General features: G+C 37.5%; 1 protein-coding gene across 1 annotated transcript; it reads right to left on the reverse strand.

Moving 5' to 3' along the window:
* Positions 1-17135: 17135 nt before the first annotated feature.
* LOC140341936 (peptidyl-prolyl cis-trans isomerase-like) lies at positions 17136-21212 on the reverse strand. Its single transcript, XM_072427889.1, has 2 exons — positions 21146-21212; positions 17136-17872 (listed from the first exon to the last, which is right to left on the reverse strand). The coding sequence occupies exon 2, from the start codon at positions 17795-17797 to the stop codon at positions 17291-17293; it is 507 nt and encodes a 168-aa protein (XP_072283990.1). The 5' UTR covers positions 17798-17872; positions 21146-21212; the 3' UTR covers positions 17136-17290.
* Positions 21213-22812: the final 1600 nt, after the last annotated feature.

A 22812-nucleotide genomic window follows, 5' to 3' on the forward strand; every position in this document is an offset into this window, starting at 1 on the left:
ATAGATTCAGTTCAGCCAATCTCTCCTCATAGCTGAGCTCCTCCATTCCTTTTATTAGTTTAGTTGCCCTTCTCTGCACTCTCTTCAATACCACAATGTCCTTTTTGTGAGCTGGTGTCCAAAGCTGGACTGCATATTCCAGATGTGGTCTGGCCAATGCTTTGTACAGGGGCAGGATTATGTATCCATCTCTGCAGTCTATTCCTCTAATAATACAAGAAAGTACTTTACTAGCTTTAGATATTGCAGCTTGGCATTGCATGCTGTTATTAAGTCTATGATCTACCAGAACCCCCGGATCCTTTTCCATTTCTGACTCCCCCAAATGTATTCCCCCTACACAGTATGTAGCATGCATGTTGTTAGCTCCCAAGTGCATAACTTAATAATTATCCTATATTAAATGTCATTTGCCACTTGGCTGCCCAATCAAACAGTACATTCAGGTCTGCCGTAGGTTTTACTATTCACAGGTAGCCAAGAAATACATTGTAATAATTTAACAAAAAACAGGAATAAAAAACATTTATATGACTCTTGTAAAAAGTAGTGTATCACAGATTTCAGTAGAAAGTAGTATAATACAATAAAATCATTCTGGTTAAGAGGTAGCAATAAAACAGAGAGATTTTTTCAATAGGCTTACAGTATAAACAGTAGGAAACATATCTAGCGATAAAATTGTCTAAACATGAAATTTCGAGGCAAAATGGAAAGAGGGCAAAGCTTTTTTTTTGCTGTATGGATACAACAGGAAATAAAAATAAATTATCTCTTGTAAAGCTGTCTTTGGAACAGGTGTCCCATTTGTAAATTTCCAATTTCCTACATTTCAGGGTTCAACATTTTGGATTAATTTGATGAGCCACCAGGACAAGCAGAGAGGGTGAATCTTCCAAGTGAGGACATAGACGGCAATCTGCTCTACTCCATCCAAAACTTTGGGTTAAAGCGAAACTAAACTGTGATTAAAATTCAATATCAAATTAAAATTCAGTGTTTTATGGTGTGCAGATTAATTCATATTTACTTCTATTGGTATGATACATAAATGCCAAGACATACCATGCAATAAATAGATGTTGTATTGCAAAATTATATGTGATTAAGGCAAGGTTGTAAACAATTTTTGGTAAACAGATATAGCCGTGAACGGAAAGTTAGGTAATATGTCAGGCCCGACGCGTTTCGCCAATTGGCTTCCTCAGGGGATTCTTAGAGACTTAACTAATTAATAGAATATTATCATCATAATCAATTAAACATCTTCATCATTAAATATGATCACATTATCCATACACTAAAGCAACTAATCACATTGCCAACATACATGGAAATTATACCATTTATATTCTGAATGATTTTGATATGTAAATTATAAGTGTATATAAGTGAATCATATAAGGATTTGCGACTGGATCATACGGTACATAGGTGATGTGTCCTAATGTTTGGGTGTATATATGTATATATGCTTATGTATAGTAAAAGTTTGCTTTGTCATGGGAAGTATTTTATTAAATAAATAGATAAATGAATAAATAAATAGTATACTCCACATGACGAAGTAAACTTTTATTTTATCATACATACACATATCTACATATATACACTCACACATTAAGGCACATCACTTATGTACTGAATGACCCAGTAGCAATATTTCTCTCTTTGCCAATGTTCTATTATTAGTTAACAGTCTCTAAGAATCCCCTGAGAAAGTCAATCGTTGAAACGCGTCGGAACATCTTCGTCCTTTTTCCCTTCATTTTTTCAATATTTGGATACTGTGATTGGCCAGGAAAATAGAACTCATTCAGCCCTGGCAGCCACAGAGGAAGCCACATGTGATGCTCAGAGATTTTGACAAATGAAGGGAGCCATTGGACACCGTTCCCTTTCTGCAGTAAAACCCTGCCTGATCACAAAACTATTAAAGTGGAACTTTGGTTCTGCTTTGAATGGGCACTTTAACAGACATGTAGGATAGGAAGGAATGTAAGATATTTTATGTTTCCAGCGAAAGCTGTCTTCTACTATTTGGCCACTAGATGGCAATATTTCAATGTACAACACCGATAGGATATTGTAATAAAAAGCACTTTTGCAGAATAAAATGATTTGAAGCCATTAAATTGCTTAATATAGACCAGAAACACTGACATGCTGAGAAACAGAACCAGTTAGGTGCTGTGTTTACTACTTACGGCAATATGATCCAATATAAATAAAACAGATATTATGAGCATTATATATTATTAAAATGAAAGCCTGTCATTTTCATTGGGTGGTCTGTGCATCCAAAAGTTACAATTTTGTGGACTGCTTATATATCATGACTACACCAACAGTAAAATTCCTAACTCTGCACCTAGGGCTCTTATTGTGAAATCCCCTGTGAATTTGTCTGCAATTTGCTGGTCAGATACTCTCTACTCTTCTCATTTCTGTAAGCTCTTCGGGGCAGGGTCCTCTCCTCCTGTATCACTGTCTGTATTAGTCTGTCATTTGCAATCCCTATTTAATGTACAGCGCTGCGTAATATGTTGGCGCTATATAAATCCTGTTTAATAATAATAATAATAATAATAATAATAATAATTTCAGTCCCTAATAAAACAATGACTCGTTCTGCCACCTAGTGGCCAATCTCCAAAGTGCACAGCTGTTTCAATAGGAAATGCTATCTGTATAAATGAAAAATTAGGAAGAAATCTAGTGAATTTGTGAATTGGCAGGGGAATAATTTATAAATAGCGCCCTAGGATTTTTTCAGTTCCAGAATATTCTGTTGCATTCTTCATAATATAAATGAAGCAAGACAGAGTTATCTTTATCCTGGCATGTGCAGAGATCTCACCAAGAGGTTTCTATGAGATATAAGAAGCCAGTCAGGAATTTTCAATTTAAATAATTTCCAACCAGAACTAAAATCTGTGTAAATGTGATCTACCCACTCATGTCTTGGTAGGTGAGCATGGACAGGGTATTGATTGCCCTCATGGGGAGTATAGATGATGGGAAAACTACACTGCTTCCATGGTGCAGGGTGTGATGTCATCATCCTTTAATGACATCACAGAGAATGGAGAATGGAGTGCTGGGATCATCTACTCATCTAGATCCCAGTGACATAGATGGCCTTACCCTCAACAAGGTAGAAGCCAAATTATATTTTATTATACTATTCCCATTTATTTTACCAATGGTTTGGCAGGGGTAATAATAAACAGTGGAAATTGCAATTTAGGTGTAAGATCTGCTTTAGGATGGGGCTGTATTCCAAATTTACAAAATTGTAAAACTCTGCTTCTCTTTTGGTTTTGACACACCTGGAATATATTTGTCCAAAAGTTGAATTGACTCCAAAGCATTAAATAAAAGTGATGATATTATGCCAAAATCTAATAATCACAATTTCAGAGAATTCAAATCTCTCAGTTTCCCAATCTCTGGTATACATTCCAAAATGTGGATTCACCTGACTACAAACACAACTGTATGTACATTTTACATTTATGAGTCTGTTGTATGACATTCATTTTGCAATAAATATCAATAGCTAACATGACATATTATTTATTAAGATTGAATCTATGGGAGGGTAATGACACAATTGTCCATAAAAAGTAATAAAATAATCCAACTTCCTCTAAGAAGATAGCAATCAGTCCTTGCGGGACCTTGAAATGGCCTCTACCTCCCAATGCACTTATGCAGTGATCTCAGACCTAAAGTATTCTGTATAGATAACCAATAACTTTATGTAAACTTCTGCTACAAGTATGCCATAGACATCATATCAAATACTTTGCAAGGTTTTCCAATCTCCATATGATGTCTTTAGGAGATAACTCTGTTTGCCAGAGCAGAGGGCTGCAATTGTGGCTTTCGGTTCTCGCCCTTGTGCGTCAGATATTGCTGTTGACATTAAGAACTTATCAGCTACTCAAGCACACTTAGACAAGTTTAAACATCTCAGGTTTAATTATGTCACTGCCTGATTACATTATTGTGAGATGTGGATGCAGGGTTAGGTCACAAACAGAAACGATTGTCTAATGTTTGAAGGAAATCCCTCATAGGAGCTGTCTGCACAGACATGGCCGAGGATAGTCAGCTCAGATACTATGGGCCTGATTTATTGCTCTACAAGGCTGGAGAAGCTACACTTTCATCAGTGAACCTGGGTGACTCAACAAATCTGGAATGCATCTGGTCCATGATTAAAAACATCTGCTAACAAATAGCATGACTTTAGGAAATCCATTCCAGGTTTGCTAGATCACCAAGATTCACTGAAAGTGTATCTTCTCCAACCTTGGAGATCATTAATAAATCAGGCTTAGTAAATCTTGAGATGAGTGTTTGGTTGGCTGTACATGCAAGGCTTCCAACTATCAACTTTGGGTTCCAATCTATAGATCTTTCTGAGAAAAAAAAACTACTACCAAAAAAAGGTATAAGGTATAAGCAAAAGGAATTTTGTTTTGTTTACCTGTAAATGCCTTTAGAAAAAAACAAAATCTTGATTTATACTCAGGTCATACCACTAGGTGGTCCTATGTCCTCAAGTGTATACCAAATTTTTCCTATTTGAGACAATATTACATTAATAAAGTATGTAATTAGGGATGAGGCATTCTTGCGAAAATTTCCTTGAAGTTCCGATGGGTTCGCAAAATTTCACCGTTTGTAACAAAACCATTGGAAATCACTATAGGAGGATTATCACGACTGCATTCATAAATACAGCCATGGGAATCCTCTTGTCAGTGAGCGATCCCTCATTCTAACCTGTAGTGCCCGGGGATCTCTCACTGAGAGGAGGATTCTCACGGCTCCATTCATAAATACAGCGGTGATACTCCTCCTCTCAGATTCCCGATTCATGCAGCTTGCGTTTAGGAATGAACGCGACCGTGGGAAAAATCAGAGGATTTTTCCCACGCTGCATCCATTCATGAGCAGCCAGCGAGACTCACACTGTGTTCCTGGATAGAGAAACTCTATCTATGAACACATAGTACAGGACTGCAACAGCAATCAGAGGAGGGGAGGTGACAGCTTCGCTCTCTTGACTGGTCTTGCAGGTCCCAAGAATTCGGTCTCGCCGGACGAATTTTCAAAGGCCGTTCTCACTTACATGTTTGGTAAGCGAGAATGGCCCAATTCGCCGCGAGACCGAATTTAAAAAATTTGCTCGCTTATCCCTATATGTACACATTTTACATGAGGACACAGCGCCATCTACTGGCGGCCAACAGTTATTATTTCTAATATTAATAAACTGTATTATATTACGCAGCACTGTACAATAAATAGGAGATGCAAATGACAATCTGACACAAACAATCACACAGGAGGAGGAAAGGACCCTGCCCAAAAGAGCTTACAATTGAAGAGGTGGGGGAAGTAGGAGGGGAATATGGAATGATGAATGAGTAGTACGGTTTTAAGAGACAGAAGACAGGTAGGCAAGCTTGGGCAAAAAGTAGGAGCAAGCCGATCAGGACAAGGAAAAGCATTCCAGACAGTAGGGGCAGCTCTTGAAAATTCTTGAAGTCATGCAATGTGCATGTGTATGTGTCGAGGTAAAGAACGAGGAAGTCAATCCACAAAAAAAAATCAACTCAAATTTTTTAAAACTCAAACACTATGCATGTATTCATTCACATATGTTGTATGTAGATTGGCATCTCTGTTGAAGTATCCTAGGTATATACTCGAGTCAATGTAGTTTTACTGTTTTTCAGGTGAAAGTGTGTGCCTCAGTTTATATTCGAGTATATATGTACCCTAATTTTTTTAAAAATAATTCTTTGTGGTCTAAGCAACTGAACTGTGACAGGCTTGTGTTTTTTTTTTTGCCTACATTTGTTTAGCTACTAAGTGACCTTCTTTATTCCCAGGAAGCTAGGAAGTATGTATGTATAGTCATAAATGGTTGGCTGACCATTGAGTGGATCATCCTAATAATGTTTCACTGGAAACAATTGAGCAGAGAACAGGAACAACTGATTTAGTTAAATTTAACCACATTTTCTATTAGGACAAATAGGTTACTTTAAACAAAAATGATTATTTATTAACCAAGCTGCCCTATTTATTATTATTACACAGTATTTATATAGCGCTGACATATTATGCAGCGCCTTACAAATTCTATAGTCACTAGCTGTCCCTCAAGGGGCTCACAATCTAATGTCCCTACATCTTTAATACAGTTTAAAGTCATTTTGAGGGAAAGCCAATTAACACAACTGCATGATTTTATTGTCACAATTAATATACTATATAACCAAATAGAATATTTTCTTGAAATATTGTAATTTAGTAATGCTGATATATGTCTTATTAAATTGTTAATTGTGACGTTAACCAACAGGTCCTATTTAGCTTTTTTATTCGAAACCCTTTCAACTTTAATATTTGTGTTTTTAGTGCTGTATTGTCTATGTATAAAGCAGGGGATCTGACATTCCTTCAAACATTCCCTGGTGGGAATCTTTCAGGTCCATGTGTTTCATTGGCAGTATTTCATCCCTACAAGGAAATGTTTGACTGTTATTTTTCTTAAAACTTCTTTAGAAACAGCAAAGATAAAACAAACAAAAACAGTGGGACTTGTATATTCTTATATGAATAATATCCTGTGTCTAAAAATGTAACTAAACTGAACAAACCTGTAAAGTAAATGATTAATTCTTCGGTCAAGTGAATAATCCTTTAATCAGCGTAGATGAATATTTTACCCATTTGAAAACTTTTTAGTTTTCTATGATAATCTGCAGATAGGACGGGGGATCACTAGATTAGCCATGACATTTGATGCATAAAATGACGTCACTAGACCCAACTTTCTCCATATTCTCCAAGCGAGCAAACATTGGAATATTCACTCCTATCATTGACCACTAATACAACAGAGAAGACCCATTGACTTGACATTTTGGATGGGATTACTATTTATATCTAACCAAACTCCTGTCATGTAGACTTAGCAGCTGTGCAGGTTATGTACAGACATGTTATACTAATGAAGAGACAAGTTTCTAACCTTAGAACATACAGGAATTATTTCACTGAGGAATCCATATGATGGGCACCATTGTACACAGCTGGGAACATGCTGAGTAAGGGGTTTACTGACAAAAACATCTGATGTAATACAAAATTCTGTTTATACTTGCAGACATAGGAAGGTATGAATGCATCAACATAACTTTGTACATCTGAGAGCCTGCAGAAATATAACGTTCATTAGTCATGCTAGGTGAATGTGCATACTGCATGTACTGGACAATTACCATTCAAAGTATATTGTATTGAGTTAGATTGGAATACATTACATTACAAAGCACTTTATGGTGAAACGTATTTTACATTTAAAACATAAAACATATCTAAACCCAAAAACATTTAAAACACTCAACAATTTATTATCTTTTTTCATTGATTTTTTGTAATTGTTTCTCCTTTGGTATTACCTGGTAATTTAATGAATATCTCACTCTGTCTATGCTGTGGCTATAGAGCCATTTCAGACTCTTGGTGAGACAAGACTTAGTGTTCTGCTGCAGGCTCAACTGCAATCCCAACCTCTCCCATTCAATTGAATGGGAGAGGTTGGCAATCATTTTTGCAGTTTTCTTTGAAGATTTGGGACACAGACGTATACAAATGTGGTTGCCCATGGTGCCGTTTTCCTCTCCTAGCGCAGGAGTGGAGAACTACATGGTTTTACACCACGAGTTTGGAAGGGCCCATAAAGGAAGCCACGGCTGTCACCTAGGCTGAACTACAGACCTATCTGCCGTATGTCTCCATTACATGGGGGATGAAGAGGTTAGTATTTAACCAGCACTCTTATTTGAGATCAGAGACAGAGGCTTGGTTTGGTGTTTACAATACTGCAGCCAGACTCATCCATCCTTCCCTCCGCTCCTCTTCCGCTCCATCTCTTTGCAGATCTCTACATTGGCTTCCATTTCATCTTAGAATCAAATTTAAGCTCCTGTGCTTTGCCTTCAAATCCCTACACAGTTATTGTCCCACTTACATCTCTGACATGGTTAAAAAATACTCCCCCAGCCGCTCTCTCCGCTCCTTCAATGATCTACTAATGACTTCCTCACTCATAACCTCATCACACGCACGGATACAAGACTTCTCTAGAGCTGCTCCAACTCTCTGGAATGGTCTTCCTCGTCCTATTCGGCTTGCTCCTACTTTCCGCTCATTTAAAAGAGCGCTCAAAACCCATTTTTTCAAACTTGCCTACCCATCTTCTTCTGTCTGCTAAACGCTCACTACTTCCCACACTACATATCTCCCATCCTTTTGTGTGTAAATTCTCCCACCTACTAGATTGTAAGCTCTTCGGGGCAGGGTCCTCTCCTCCTGTATCACTGTCTGTATCTGTCTGTCATTTGCAACCCCTATTTATGTACAGCACTGCGTAATATGTTGGTGCTATATAAATCCTGTTTATTAATATTAATAATAATAAAGGTGGTGACTCTCTCTCCAGAACGCTGAAGCTGTTTAGCTGGCAGACCACCATTAAAGTGGAATGTTATTGAGCTTGGTATGAGTGAAGCACTGTAAAACCTTAATGCAGAACCAGTATTCAAGCAGAATACATTGCCTTGCCATATAAACAAATTCTTTCCCATGCTTTCAACTTGTTTTGCTGCAGACAATCAGCCAACTGTGAGAACACTAAGACATTCTTTCATCACTGAGTTTGGTATGCAAGGAATGTTCCTGCACAGAAACCATCAAACTGTAAAATAACACAGAAAGACAAAGAAAGAATTGAGAACAATGTTGCTAAATCACTGAATGTATTGCTCATGTCAATAATTTATGTCAATAAGGAAATAAAAACAAACACCCAATAAAGATAATGCATCTCCCCACCTTCCAAACAAAACAAACTACAATGAAGTCAACAAACTTTAAGCTGGGGTGGGACCTTTGCATGGGTCTTTCATGGTCCTAAGGTGAGCCTGTGCTTTGCCCAGGGTTAACATTTTTGTTGCTTTCTTACAAGGCTGCCGTATACATTATTGGCTATGGAGCAACTCATGACACCCCAGCTATCTATCTATAATGCATTTTGTGTTGGCTGGCAATCCTGCACTGTAGGCCAATACTGTCCAGCGTGCCCTGATTTCTCCCTTCAACAGCATCACCTACAGCATCAAAGCAAATCATGTAATTAGATGTCTGTACTCTGCTCTGCAGCTTGCAGCATCCCCAGCACATGCCTGTCGCACATAATTGAGATTTTGTGCAGCTAAAGAGGATTTAGGAATATGTGTTGCATCCAATGAGCCCGGTAATTTCTAGCTATGATCTCACAATGCCATTGACTTCTGGTTCTTTATAGGTTCTCAGTTCCCAGGCACCAGTTGCTCGCTGTAATGTTTAGCCTGTCTGACCTGCGGGTGGTGTGATTATCTGTAGGATTACCTGTTGCTGACGCCTGTTCCTGAACCTGTGATTGTTTGCTGCAGGGAGTGACCTTCCTTGTGACTCCGACTCTGCTTGTCCTAACCCTTGGATACTTTGTTTGGTGGACTGACAACCTGTATTTGACCCCTGGCTCTGTTTCCTGGACTTGCCTCTGCTGGACCCTCCTGTACTGCTTTATTATTATTATTATTACACAGTATTTATATAGCGCTATCATATTACACAGTGCTGTACAAAGCCCATAGTCGTGACACTAACTGTCCCTCAAATGATCTCAAAATCTAATCCCCTAAATCCCTTCCATCGTCATATGCCTTTAATACAGTCTAAGGTCAATTTTGGGGGAAGACAATTAACTTAACTGCATGTTTTTGTAATGTGGGAGGAAACCAGAGTACCAAGAGGAAACCCACGCAGACACGTGGAGAACCTGCAAACCCCATGCAGATAGTGCCCAGGTCAGAGTTCGAACCTGGGACCTATCGCTGCAAAGGAAAGAGTGCTAACCCCTGAGCCATCGTTCTGTGTAAATTGTGGATTACCTGATTACCAATACTGTACTCTCTGACTTCCCATTGTGTTCCCTGTTCTGCTTTTCTGGGCTTCTAATTCCATGTTAGTCCTTCTCAAATGCCATCCTTTGTACACTGAAGTTCTGGGGGAACTGGGATGTACGGGGATGGCACAACTAACCACCCAAGGCTGAGCTGGGGCTTGCTATAGGTGAAGAGTGTGGTGTTATAGAGATTGGCACCTGGTGAGCACTGGTGCTGGACCTTACATGGGCCCTGAATGGCCAGATGATAGACCAATGTGGAATCACAAAGGTATAGGGACCTTACAAAGCAGGCACTATGCAGCAGTAGGATGATGCCTTCCATTATTTCCAGAAGTGCAGGAACCAGATAGTTTGGCAAGCAGACAGAAGGGTTGAAGATGGCAAAGTGCTGGTTCTTAACATACCCTCCTGTAAAATCAGAATGTTATTACCCTAGAAATACCCAAAGCACAGGTTCGCTTTAAAAGCCTTCCAGATCTGAACATTGGAATTAGCCCATGCATTCCCAAACTGTTTACAGACAACAAGTAATTGGAATTGTATTTATAACAATTCAGTGATTTTTGAATGAAGAATTTTCAATTGGACCATCAAAGCCATTGAGACGAACAATCAGTTTAATGCGAGTTTAATTTTTTGGCATTGGACAACCATCACATCCAAATAAATCTAGAAAACCTGTGATCTAAAACATGAAAAGGGTTTATTGTTGATATCCACTTTCTACTCAGAAGGTTTCTTTAAAACCATCAAACATTGTTTTTAAAAGACCATAACGCTTAAGCATTTTAAGGCATATCTGATCAATTTTTCAGATGACATTTGTAGGCTGAGCTCATCTGTGATGGTTATTTGTGCAAAACGGTCATGTCTAAATCCCTTGTAATGATCTGCTACCCCTAAAACTGATTTCTTTGCCCAAGACATAGCCACCTACTTTAGAGATAAAATGATCAAACTCAAGCATGATGTCTCTGCTCACGGAGCCACTCCAACCATATCCACCCCTTCCACCTGTAAATCATCACTGACCTCCCTCAGCCCTGTTACTGTGGACGATGTCTCCTATCTTCTTACATCATTTCCATCTACTACCTGTCCGCTTGACCCAGCTCCCTCTGATCCACTACATGCCCATTTCTCCACCCTGACACCGCTCTAACCGAACTATTCAACCTCTCCCTTTCTACTCGTACTCACCCTCCCCCTACTTTCAAACATGCCATTACTCTCCCTATCCTGTAGAAACCCTCACAGGATCCCTCCCTACCATCTAACTACCGCCCTATCTTCCTTCTCCCATATGTCTCCAAGCTTCTTGAACGCCTTGTCTACAAAAGACTCATCCACTACCTGAGCACCAACTCTCTCCTTGACCCCCTCCAGTCTGGTTTTAGAGCTGCCCACTCCACTGAAACAGCCCTTACTAAAGTGGCCAATGACCTCATCAGAGCTAAGTCTCAAGGCAACTTTTCCCTGCTTCTTCTCCTTGATCTTTCCTCTGCTTTTGACACTGTTGATCACCCCCTTCTAATACAAATCATGCACTCCATTGGTATTAGTGACACTGCTCTCTCTTGGTTTGCTTCTTATCTGTCTGACCGCTCCTTTCAAGTTTCTTTCAATGGTAACTCCTCCTCACCCACTCTCCTCCCTGTTGGTGTTCCCCAAGGGTCAGTCCTTGGACCGGTTCTCTTTTCTCTGTACACCTCCTCTCTCAGTAGTCTCATATCCTCTGCTTTAAATGCAATGTGTCTGGCACTTTCATCATTACCTAGGGTCCCGAGTCTTCAGCCGTCTTTGTTGGCAGGTCGGGATGATGATACTCCTTTGCATGCATGTACTCTACAAAAAAAGAAGAGCAGCCAGAAAGAAACATCTTGAGGGAAGACTTAAACAGTCTCTTCTGCCATTAAAAAAACTGTCAAGAGTTCTTTTTAAAAATAAATATTAATAATTAAACCTACATAAAGGATAAACTTTTTCTGTATTTTTAGGTATTAGGTATTTTTCTGCCTATGTGCTTCTGGGAGGTTTTTAACAAATATCCTACTATAAGACATCCTGAAAGAAATAAGAATTCACAATCTGAAATTATTTCTAAATTTTGAGTTTCATTAGAGTCTGTTCCACCCCTTTTTACTATGTTTAAAAGTATAAAAATAGAAAAACTGTAAACTGTTTTATTTTGGTAATAAGCAAATGTATTCAATCTAGGTGTCAGGAAAACGTAAGCTTGTCAGCTTTACCCTATTGTAAACAGCAGAGGGCAAACACTGACACTCCAGGGTTCCAGATATCTGCCTATAGTTTTTGCAGTAAGATTTTGCATTAGCAATTATTATTATTATTATTAGTTATTATTAAATATTATTTATTATTAATAAACAGGATTTATATAGCGCCAACATATTACGCAGCGCTGTACGTTAAATAGCTATCTTCTTAAATCACAGAAAAGTTATTGTCCAGCATACTGGCCCTATTTATATCACCATCTCTAGACTCATGACTATTATTTTCTTAACTTTCTAAATATTCTCCTAAAAAAATAATTAATTTAATTTAATAATTAATAATTTATTTAATTTAATAGGCAGGACAGATTCCACAATTGTGATACCTTTCATAACATTAAATAGTTCTTCCACAATTACAAGTACAGCAATTGAAATAATTGATTTGATTCCTGCTGCAAGATTTCATTTTGTTTAGATTGAGCATAGAAATGTTAGAGCCTAACATTAGTGGAACCTAAGGAAGGTTGCTGCTCAAAATGCTAAATATTTGGCTCGTGGTCTGGCCCAGGGGAAGGACTGAGTCCAAGGACTACCAGCCAACAAAAATGCTAACTGATGTTTTTATTCATAATTTAAATAAAGGAATAACAATCAGGTTTTGAGGGATTAGCTCAGTGGAACATTAGAGGCCAACCATACTCAATTTACACATAAATATATCAAAACATCCCTTTATTTATTAACATTAAGAACATTGACATTAAAATTACATTAAATGTACAACAAACACAATCAAATATTCCTGTCTGGGTTACCCAATCCTAGCGGCATACCCTGCTGATTTTCAACGCGTTTCACTGAATAAATCCGCTTCTTCAGGAAAGAAAGGGAGACAGAAATATCTAAAATTAAAATATTAGGTTTTTCAATAGACATCTCAATTCAACAAATATAAATAATTCCATTATAATTATCTTTCTTCAAATGTGGAAGTACCTGGTTCCTATGGCACATAGACTCCCACCTGAACAGGTGAGAGCAGGCAATGATTGCAGTATTATGGACTATGAGTCAAATCCATTATCTAATAACATGAAATAGGATAATCAGTTTTAAGTTGAATTCCGTCATAAGTAATGTGAACCAGGTGCTCATAAATAAAACCGAATGTGTAGAAAACATAGAAGAGAATCATAAGAAAATAATAAATTGATTGATTCAGTGTGTCATAATCCTGCATAAAAGAAAATAAACCAGAATAATCCCAACCTAAGTGAATCTAATATATTTAATTAAAAGACCTTAATACATAGTGCAACTGTGAATAAAATATATTCATCCCATATGGCATCGTTTGTTTGTGAAAAGCACTTGGGTCCCCCTGTAATCCATTTCAATTACCTATTTTACATTACCCATAGATTACATTTTATTAGTGGTAACTGTTACATTGCATCATCAACAATATAAACCAAACTCTCTTTGGATTTAAGAAAGTACAAATTAACCCATATATGTTGTTTATCAATTATCAATATTATCTACATACGTATAAATTAACATATGTATTTCTGTATTATGTGTTCCATATATTTATATACAGCATCATTCAATTTTTTAAATAAATATGTAATGTATATATATCTTTTATCAATATTCGTTAAATACATATAAATTGACATATGCACTTGTATGTGAATTGTTCCATACATTTATATACAACATCATTCAAAAATTAAATATACAGTATATGGAAGGAAACAAAAAGGGGGAGGGGATGGAAAAGAGGGAAACAGAGAGGGTTTGTTAAGGTTTGCCTTTCATATTTCATTTAATCCTGGGAAACCGGTGGCATTAAAGGGATAAATCCATTTTGTTTCCTTTTGTATGATCAATTTATCCCAGTTTCCTCTCCTGGGGTCTTCCAGCCGACAAAAATGATAAACCAATTTCTTTTATTCTTAATTTAAATAAAGGAATAGTTACAATCAATAGTACGAATGATTAACAGCTCTGAGTCTGCTGACATCCTATCCAAGATGGCAGCTCAGAGCCCTTGGATGTCTACACAACGGAGGCTTTTATAGGTAAATAACATTCACATGATACCCAATGTTCATATATTCTCAGGAGCAGATTTTAAATGAATGGACTGGCAAAGGACCCCTTTAACAATTGCCCAGAGCCTAATTATATGTACAGGTAATCAAACTCCTCTTCTCAAAAAACAAAGACATTAGCATGGAATTCTTGATTAAAAATGCCCCACAAATGCAGTCATTGAAATGACGACCATGTAGATGGTAACAGGATTTTATAGTTCAAGTACACTCAGATTGGTCCTTTCAAGGGCAAACTTATTGGCTGATTTGAAAGGGCCACGTTGCAGTAAAGATTTTTTCTAAAATAAAACTAAAAGTATATATAACCAAGATTCCTGGAAACGTGTGTTTTTGGAGCTGTTTAAAATAAAGAGCTGCATGGACCATATGTAGTCTCCATTGGGGTAACATTTTTGTCCAACCACATCATAGGAGTGGTAAATATTAAGTTTTCAAAGGACTGTATTTGAAGACTGCAATAAACTGGTTAAAATAACATCTATATTTAGGTTTTTCTATCTTTGTTTTTTTTTTTGCCATGCCTGCAATATTAATGGTTGAAGCTGTGATCTAATTTTTCTGTAAATACCTTTTCTATTCTATTACATAAGGCTACGTGCCCTGTTTCTTTGGAACACCAAGCAGAACATCCCATTATTGAACTGCAAAGCACTCTGCTCCCTGAATACCACAGTGAATCAGCAGTGACTCAGATACTACACTGGTATGATGGGGGCAAAGGCCACCCATTGATTTCCTGTCACATACTGTTCTGTCTAGTCATATTAACTCACCATTAGTACTTCATTTCCTTACAGTACTGGTATACCCTGAATTTACATATATTTTTGCAGTGTCACCAAGAGATGGTTACGTCAGTTACAGTAGGGTTGCATTATTGCATAACCACCTTGAAGGTCCAAACTTTATCCAATGGTGTCCCAAGGCTTTAATACCCTACAACTAAATTGCTTGTATAGGTTGTTCTGGTAGACCTTTCAGCACCAAGAACCATTTAAATAAAAATGAACATTCAATTTTTAGATTGAAGAATAGATGATAGTGTAACGTTGCAAGGTCAGATGAGGAAGGGAGGCCTTAAATTAACATTTATGAGTTGAAGCCATGGCAGCTGCAAATGAGCAGTAAAGAGTACTGGTGAGGTGACCACCATAGGACAATGTAATATCTTAGAGCCATCACCTCAGCCAAGGAAGTAAATGGTGACCATGGATCATGCCTGAACAAATATGGCTCCACCATCTACGAAGGACGGCAGAAGACTTTTCAAGGGGATTACTTATATATATGACTACTAAACTGGATTTATGTGCTTAACATGGAAATATATCTGATGTTAGGTCCATTTTATCTACCCTGAATCTAATCTAATACACTAGACATTTACTACCCATAATATCTCTATAGCATTTTAAATTGATAACAAACTAACATATACATCACTTCTTTACGATTGACTTCAATATTTCTTGGGCCAATTACTTGATCAGTACTAGAACAAATCCTAATTATTAAAAATTAATCTGCCAAAAATCTGCCAATTTCCAATTTGCATGCTTCCTCCAAATGGATCAAAAGAAAATAATGTATTTCAGTTGTCTAATAATTTGAAAATATCCCATAGTTTATGGCTAGCATTACAAAGTTTTACGCAGGGTTTATATCCTATAACTACAGTGTGGTCCTGTTCTCCATAACCAAGGCATAGACCCACAGTAGCTTTATTTCTTTGTCTGCCTGTTAGCAAGATCCTATTGTTAAAGCTTTAAGAAACAGGAAAACAAAACAAAAAAAAATGAAACACACACACAAAGGACATGGAACATACATAAAAATATAGGAGACCAGGTAAAAGTGGTGGAAAACTGTGTGTACCTCATTTTTTTAAATATACCATGAAAACAGGATTTTAATGGCATAAAAATGTTATTTACGATACAGATATACTGTGTTTTTAGTAGGAAATACCCATAGGACTATTTCAAACCCAACTCCATTTTTTTACCATGCCTGAAACTCCCTCTTCTCCCAACAAGTATTGGTGACCATCCAACTTCCAGCTTACTGTTCAGAGGTTTCAAGAAGGCAAAATAAAGACAAAATAGGCTGAAAAAAGACGTAAGTCCATCAAGTTCAACCACTTGGGAAATAAACATATCCCAGATAAAAACACTATGGACATAGTTAATTCAGAGATAGGCAAAGAAAAACCCTGGTTCAGTTTGCTCAAACATGGGAAAAAAAACCTTCCTAATTCCATGAGACAATCGGTAATGGTAAAATGTTCCCTACATCAACAGTCTCTGTTAACTTTAAAGCTTTAATCCCCAGTTATACTCTGTGCTTCTAGAAAAACATCCAGCTTATTCTTAAAGCAATCTATAGTAGTTGCTGAAACTACTAGAATCATAAGGAAGAATCCCTTCCTTATCCGGGGCTTAAACTTCGCAAAGAGTGCCCCCTTGTTCTTTGTAATGATCTCAAAGTGAGTAATGGGGAAGAGAGTTCTCTATATGGACCATTTATATATTTATATAGTGTGATCATATCCCCCCTTAAACATCTCTTCTCATGGTAGAATAGATTCAGTTCAGCTAATCTCTCCTCATAGCTGAGCTCCTCCATTCCTTTTATTAATTCATCAGTGGCTTTAAAAAATATAGTATGTTTAATTATCTTTTTTCCATGAATACATGACACCATTATTTATTATATGTTTATTATCTTTTTTCCATGAATACATGACACCATTATTTATAATATGTTTAATTTTTTTTTTTCCCGTGAATACATGACCCCTTTATTTAATTTTTATGCCCCTGCATTTTCCAACATAAATGAGCAGATTAGCAATCATATGTTTTATTCTCTTTAATAATGTGAGATTATGATGGATGTAAAAGCTGGCCACAATCGGCAATCACGACTTTCTTAGACGGCTTCCCCTTAGAGGAACCACATTTTTCCATTAGAAGCAAAACGTCTATGCCTTGGACAACAGAACCAAACACAACATTTTTTCCATCCAGCCAATCGGTCTTGGATGTACAGATGAAGAACACAGAACCATTTGTGTCAGGACCAGAATTTGCCATAGCCAGGATCCCTGCTCTGTTGTGCTTCAGGATGAAGTTCTCATCTGCAAATTTTTCTCCATAGATAGATTTCCCACCAGTTCCATCATTATTGGTGACGTCTCCACCTTCACAAAGATAGCCTGGGATGATTTTATAGAAAAGAGTGCCTTTGTAGCCAAATCCGTGTGATCCAGTGCACAACGCAAGAAAGTTGTTTGCGGTCTTTGGAACAATATCACTTTTTAGCTTCATAACTATACGGCCAACTGGTTCATCATCTATAGTTATGTCAAAGAAAACCCGAGGAAGTGTCATGGTGTGGTGTGGTAACAGATCACAGTGCCAGAGGTGGAAAAAAAATGCTAGAACTGACTGCTTTCGGTGAAGTAACTAAAAAAAAATAAAATAAAATAATATAGTATAAATTAATATTGTTTGAAATACAGAAAACAATCCTAGCTTTTTATACAATTCATATGGGACAAATATCCACCAGTGAAGTTATTGTGGGTCCAGTCTACTTGAATTAGAGGCAAATTGAATTTTAAAGCTAAAAGAAAGGAAAATACTGCTGTTCATACTACATAAAGCCATTCAATTGCTGAGAAATCATTCCACAAAGCCTGCCGTGAACGTGTAATGATTTCATATCCCTTATGGTGGTGGACACAGAAGATCAACACTCATAGAGAAGTGTTGGCAATTACTCTGAAACAAAATGGAAGTTGGAGGCTCCGGCAGTGGGAGAGATGTATTTACGTTCTTTTCTGAAAAAGCTTTATTCTGTAACCTAAATGCCCAAGAACCTTAATGCCCAATTCCAGGCAAAGATCACTTATCCAGTATGCTTAACCCACTGAAGCATGGTTTACTCACCCAAGTTCCCTACCTTGGTCCTTCAGAGCCTGATGTGGGGTATTGGTAATCCATGCAGACATGCCTACACCTTCTAATGACATAGGAGGCGAGGGAGATGGCAGAGTGAGAGGGGGAAGGGAGTCTGGACTAGAACATCACATGTTCATGAATGTAGTTAAGATCACCTCCTTTCTACCCCTTTGACTATTTTTATTTTAAGAGGTACCACTACAAGTGGAAACCTCACATTTTTCAACCATTGACAGACTAATAAAGTTTACTAATATGTCGTCCGCATGTACAGGAGAAATAAATAGCGAGTACCAATATGAGGATAGGAGGAGAATATTATGTTTCCGTATGATTGGATAAGACCATGTTTTGTATTTATAATACTAGCTCACCTATTGAGTCTCACCCTGAGGAAGCCGAAAAGGTGAAACGCGTCGAGACTAATGAGAACTCATACCCACTAAAAGAGAAACCAATCAGTTTCTACTACTACTAGAAATTCTCTGTCTAGTATTCCGATAAAACCCCCGATACATTTGAAAACTATACTACTAATCTTATGTCTATCTATTGAAGAGATGTATGAATACCTTTTATGTAATAATATTTATTATGCTTTAATACACACTTTTTGTCAAAAAAAAAAACCTTGTCCTCCTCTCTCAAACCTTTTTTGTGAAATATTACAGAATACTTTGTTAGGATCAAGCACAACTTACATACAATAGAAAGAATATGGAGGGGAGACTAGAAGATATCAGTGTTTATATATTGTAAGACATGGAAAGGTAGAAGGGCTAGGCTCCCTGGGGAGAATTGCTGTTCCAGGCACATAAACCAGTCCAGTGACTTCTTTACAAGCAGTGGTATGTTTATTTGGTGCTATTCACATTACCAATTTAGATGACTTGGTGGGAGAATATTTTGAAATGGCACCACATCCTATACATATATATTAAAACCCAGTTTCTTGTTTTATCAGGATTTTTTAGGTGCCCATCAATAGATTTTCTAATACTAAAATATCAATTTATCGTGTGATATTTTAAAAACAATCAAGCAAAACAACCTATAATGTTATACATGTAATGATGAATATGTATTAATATGTCTTTGCATTCCTATTATATCGTCCTTGACGCGTTTCACTCGTGGGCTTCCTCAGAAAGACATAATGGTATCAATTTTATCTATGTATTCCAAAGCAAAAGCAAAGTGAAGCATCTTGTTATTTAATTTCCATATATAACTTATGAAATTATAGAGACAGAAACTGCATGTACTTTTTCTGATGTTTAAATTGCACACCTTAATATTTCCTCGAGGAACCATCAGACATATTTTCCAAAAAAATGTTAATGAAATATATTTAGAAAAAGCTTATCTTTACAGCTGTGCACACTGTGACCCTATAAGTGATAGGAGAAACAATCTCGTATCACTTATACATTTTTTCACCACAGTGTAGAATGTAACAAAAAAAGATTTAACCTGTGGTTTGTAGCTTCCATTGGAATGAAAGTGTCAGCATTCCCCACCTATAGGTAATATTATTTCACATTATTGAACCTCCCCAGCGGTAAGCCCTTGTGCGATTCAGGGTAAAAAAAACCTGCTAAAAGCGGTAGTTAAAAAAGTAAAAAAACAAACACTTACCTGGTCCCATCGGAGTCCTCCAGTGTCCTGCCATCCTCTGGCCACATCCTCTTCCTCGATCTGTCTTCCGGGAGCTTGCAGTGACATCAGCGCAGTGGGAATTTAAAATTATTTTGTATTGCATTCAATACAAAATAATTATTGAATGCAATACACTGGATTTTTATGTCTAAAAGCAGTACATTGTCTTTCATGAAAATTTATTTTACAGTATAATATAATAGTATGAGTATAATAAAGTTTGAAACACAAAATCATGTCAAAAGTTCATTAGTACATTTTTTTAATTAAAGAGGAACTATACTTAAAAATCAAAAAATAAATAAAAACACACTTACCTTCAATCCTGCAGAGCAGTCCAATCACTCCACGGGTGTCTGGAATCGGGTCCCATGTTGTCTCGGCATCTGTCCCAGAGCTGCCATCTTCGTCTTCCTCTTCCGGGTTCTTCGTCCTACGTCACCTGACCCAGGAACGAGATCGGGTGACGTAGGATGAAAAAAATATGTGACAATCTCACTGTGCATGCGTGATTTTTCTCTGAGCAAAAATGCTCCTTCTGCGCATGCACAGAAGGAGCGCCCAAGAGCCTCCTGGGATGCCTGACCTAGGTATCCCGGGAGGCTTTGCGCTCCCATTCATTCTTGACCGCCTAGACGGCCGAGAATTAGGGGGTGGTGCTGCACTTTTTTTTTTCTTAAAAGGGTGTTGCACCAAAAAAAAAACAAAAAAAACTGAAGTTTTACCTTTTATGTAAAATAAAAATTCTGAGTTTAGTTACAATTTAATTTATTATTTTGACATGATTTTGTTTCAAACTTTATTATACTTATACTATTATATTATACTGTAAAATAAATTTTTTATGAAAAACAATGTACCGCTTTTAGACATATAATGAACCGCCAAGGAGGTTAAGTAACTGCATATAAAAATCAACCATTGAACAGCTATATTTACATACAGAGCAAACCTCTTCCTTCATCTATTGATGACAAATATCTATAGGGTAAACATATGTTCCATTTATTTCTTTATCAGTTACTACCATCATCAGAATTGAATTTACCATGCAATAAAAATTCTCTCCCATATTAATATACACCAGACTTCACTACTGAAATCCCACAGGCTTACCTGGATATTAACTCAATGTGCTTCTATCGGGGTCACAGCCTACCCACAGCAACCTATTTCATCCCTAATTCAATCTCCTTATATATGGTATTCTAACAAAAAAATCTACCTGTTATATAAATCTACCCAGGGGCGTGTACAAATGGGCGTGTACAAGTGGGCGTGTACAAGTGGGCCTCATCGTTAGGAAAGTTTCAGAAAGTGTGTGTATGAATGCTGCATGTCATGTTCTGCAGCCTTACATCTCTCCCAGTACAAGCCTCCATATTTCCTAAACAGCATGTCGTACCGACCTGAAATTTTCAGGGCACACGGGGACCCTCATAGCAGTACCTCAAATTTCATCTCCCCACCTTTTAACAACTTTCAAAATATGGGGGTTATAATTATAAAAACTAGTGAAAATTGAATATCAGGGTAGCTGTTATAAAAGTAAGTCTAAAATCCCAAAATTAAACATACAAATTATGGACCTCTGCATCTCTTTGTAGTTCTCTCCATTGGCTTCCATTTCACCTTAGAATCAAATTTAAGCTCCTGTGCTTTGCCTTCAAATCCCTCCACAGTTATTGTCCCACTTACATTTCTGACATGGTTAAAAAATACTCCCCCTGCCGCTCTCTCCGCTCCTCCAATGACCTACTAATGACTTCCTCACTCATAACCTCATCACACGCACGGATACAAGACTTCTCTAGAGCTGCTCCAACTCTCTGGAATGGTCTTCCTCGTCCTATTCGGCTTGCTCCTACTTTCTACTCATTTAAAAGAGCGCTCAAAACCCATTTTTTCAAACTTGCCTACCCGTCTTCTTCTGTCTGCTAAACCCTCACTACTTCCCACACTACATATTGCCCATCCTATTGTGTGTGAAATTCCCTCACCTACTAGATTGTAAGCTCTTCGGGGCAGGGTCCTCTCCTCCTGTATCACTGTCTGTATTAGTCTGTCATTTGCAATCCCTATTTAATGTACAGCGCTGCGTAATATGTTGGCGCTATATAAATCCTGTTTATTATTAATAATAATAGACCCCCGGGGCCACTTACATAGCAAGGAGGTGTGAACCCAAAATTTTTACCTACCTGTCACAAAACTAGAAATGTCATACTACACTACCCCTACTTTGAACCCCAATTTCTCTGAACAGGGAGATGTACAAAACCAAAAATGTAGGTGCAAATGGGGGACACCTGTGACTAACACCCCCTAAAATGTCATTGTTAGGCCATCGTCATGCCCATCTGCCCATCAACAAAATCTACCCTGTTACACATTGCTAGAGCCTTTAAGCACCTGAACCACAATTTCTCAGGGAACAGGGGGTACAGGTGAACAAAATCAGAGGTGCAAGTAGGGGACACCTGTGGCTAACACACCCTAAAATGTCATCATTAGGCCATCGCCAGAACATAAAAAACTCTGGCCATCAAAAAAATCTACCCTGGTATACATTGTTGGAGGCTTCTGGCACCTGAATCCCAATTTCTCAGAAATGAGGGTGTACAGGTGAATAAAATTAGAGGTGCAAGTGGGTAACACCTGTGGCTAACACCCTAGAATTTTGTCATTAGGCCATTGTCAGAACATAAAGAACTCCATAACTCTGCCCAAACAAACACACAACTCCAAGAAACCTAGCCATGTCCCAGCATGCACTAAACAAA

This window comes from Pyxicephalus adspersus, chromosome 12, assembly GCF_032062135.1.
Source record: "Pyxicephalus adspersus chromosome 12, UCB_Pads_2.0, whole genome shotgun sequence".
Taxonomy (NCBI): Eukaryota; Metazoa; Chordata; class Amphibia; order Anura; family Pyxicephalidae; genus Pyxicephalus; species Pyxicephalus adspersus.